The following is a 2,570-nucleotide window of genomic DNA, read 5'->3' as shown; positions in this document are numbered from 1 at the left end:
GCTCGTATCGCCATGTTGCATCCGTATACTATCTCGTGGTCCAATGTTCTAGATTATTTCTTACCCGACGATTTCCACGACCTCGCACGTCGATGTTCGATGTATGGCGACTGCATGCACTATGGCTACAGTATGAACTGGCCTACCCAAGTGTACGGTGCTTCGATTATCGACTACGATCCGAAATACTGCAAGCAAGTAATCGACACTACGCTGGACACTGCTCTGTGTTTCTCGACCAGTTCAGGACCATCAGCTGTCCCATCGTCGATGGAATTATTCAAGATGATGGGGTTAGATAAATTGGTGACTCTGCCCTTCCGTGAACACCCGCTCAATGCTACAGGTTATGTTCTCGCTCACGTGTACAAGCAGCACTGGATCGATCATTACATGAAGACTGGAGAGCTGACGGGGATGGCAGCATTTCGACTGGGAGCGTCGTGTACACCTTCGAACAGTGGACTGCAGATGGGTACAATGGATCTGAGTATGCCCAGTCCTCTGTATCGAACGTCGCTGACTCTCTACATGAGTTGGTGCTACGATCCGGAGCTACGCCTGCAAGGAGCAAACAATCCACTGGAGCTAGGAGCTGCGACTGACAAGGACATGATGGCTGATATGCTGAAGTATCTGACTGTGGAGGAGAGACAGAAGTTCTGGAAAGACATGGGAGCTGGTTCCACCAAGTGAAAACACAACGATTTGTGATGCTAGAAGTTGAATGTGTTTCTGTAGTAAAGATTTTTTATGTAGATGAGGTATATCTACCTACAGGCATCTGCATGATACTCCTTCCCTTGTTAGGTTAACGATTTGGACCTGAAAAAAATCGTATTCAAAAAGTACGGTTGAATGGGGCAGACTTATTTTGGGGGGTACGGACACCCCGAGAATTAATTCGATAGTTGGTCGCCTGCCGTAGTTCTGCCAAACGTATGTGGGTCACGTCTTTCGGACCTTTAGTCTACTGGTAATGGAAGATTTTTATCTTATTAATCCCCTCTAGCCCGAACAGATATCGGCTTCATGTGCGCACAATGTCGACATATTTGACTATTTATTAATAAGCCAGCACAGCTTGTGGGTGCTCCTGGTGTTACGAGTGTCATCGTCGCTGAGAACACAGCCAAGGTAGACCGTGAGGAACTGGGCATGTATGACGCTCATCATGACCTGATAACTGAAGAAAAATCCGACCCAGCTACCGCAGCGAGAGGGCTGAAATTCAAGATGCCTACTTTCAATAGACTCAAGTCGTTTTTCTCCCCGACTCCAAGCGCTAGTACAACACTGATTAATAATCCGGAGCTAGCCTCGGCACTCAAGAACCCGAAGATCACAGCGCCACGAAATGCGTAGGACACAAGAATATCTCCGGCCACTATTGTTAGATGGAAATGGTTTCATGACCAACCACAGCGATGAAGGTTGCCCTGCACGCCGTACTTCACTTGACGGCTGCGATACTAGAGAGTTAATGGCCAGTTCACGAAAGTGGAGAAATCTTCCGGTTTCTTGCAGAATATCAAGAATAGCCCTGAACTAAAACACCTGGCGGCGCGGCTAAGACGAAAAGCCAGGCAGCTCACATCGAGGCAAGTCACGAGTGTCGGATATATCGTGATCACAATCGGGCCGATGAAACCACTTATGCAGTTATGGGTAACTTACGGCGTCCCAGTTGTATTCGTCGTCGGGCTTATTTTCTTATTCATGGCCGCTTTTAAGGGACTTGAGGCGAACTAAGCCATATCGTAGCGTAAGTTGAATCTACGATATGCTGAGCGGGGGTCCGTAATGGAAATATCTTGTTTTGATTTTATAATTTGATGGCATGTCGATGCGTGGCCATTCTTTTTTGTAACTGAGGAGAAAATTTGAACCAGGGATGTACAGACGAACGAGGAGCCTCATTTTGGCTCTTTGTTTTGGTCTACGGCGAAGCAGCAAGTAAAAAAAAATTTAGCTTGGACTTGGCTACAGAGCTTCACTCTAACTTGAAGTTAAGCCATCACTCCTCCTTGCGACATGCTGACTTGGGTTCACTATCGCTCCCCCATCCCATTTTTGATTCGCCAAAATTGCCCACATGGTTGTCATCTGGTCAGCCGCATCAGTCGTCAGTTCGCAAAGAGAGCAGGAGCGCAGAAATCAATGGACAAGTCTGACGTGGCGCAGCGCTGGGGGTTCCTGGCCCCGTGGTGCCAAGTTCTGCAGCGTAATGTGCACTACACGGGCTTCAAGTGCGAGGGAACGGGCAAGGAAGTCTGGGAGAGCAAGACCCGCGCTCTCCAAGTGACGCTGCCCAAGCGCAATGACTATCTGCGGCCGCAGCTGCAACACGATGCCACGTATCAGCTCGAGCTGGTCAAAATCCGCGAAACTCTGGCCATTCTGGCGGCCGTGGCGCATGTGGACCCTTTTGCGTTTAAATGGTTACTGGTGACTCAGTGTCAACTGAATTGGTGGAAACAAGGCGAAGAAAATTTACCAGAGCAACTCCCCGCGCGTTTCGTGCTCAAGGTGGAGGACCATTCTAAAGTAACTGCCGATCTGGTCAAGTT

At 48.7% G+C, this 2,570-nt stretch overlaps 2 protein-coding genes across 2 annotated transcripts; both read left to right on the top strand.

Annotated features, from left to right (window-relative positions):
• Window positions 1-12: 12 nt before the first annotated feature.
• On the top strand, window positions 13-855 carry PPTG_19514 (hypothetical protein; the record flags this gene model as incomplete). Its single annotated transcript, XM_008918068.1, has 1 exon — window positions 13-855. One exon carries the CDS (start codon window positions 13-15, stop codon window positions 694-696), a length of 684 nt encoding a protein of 227 aa, XP_008916316.1. The 3' UTR covers window positions 697-855.
• Window positions 856-2,160: 1,305 nt separating this feature from the next.
• PPTG_19513 (hypothetical protein) lies at window positions 2,161-2,551 on the top strand (the record flags this gene model as incomplete). The annotated part of the gene is made up of 2 exons (XM_008918067.1): window positions 2,161-2,448; window positions 2,501-2,551. The coding sequence occupies 2 exons, from the start codon at window positions 2,161-2,163 to the stop codon at window positions 2,549-2,551; spliced, it is 339 nt and encodes a 112-aa protein (XP_008916315.1).
• Window positions 2,552-2,570: the final 19 nt, after the last annotated feature.

Source organism: Phytophthora parasitica, assembly GCF_000247585.1.
Source record: "Phytophthora parasitica INRA-310 unplaced genomic scaffold supercont2.136, whole genome shotgun sequence".
In the NCBI taxonomy this organism is placed as follows: domain Eukaryota; phylum Oomycota; class Peronosporomycetes; order Peronosporales; family Peronosporaceae; genus Phytophthora; species Phytophthora nicotianae.
This window is presented reverse-complemented; position numbering and strand designations above follow the sequence as displayed.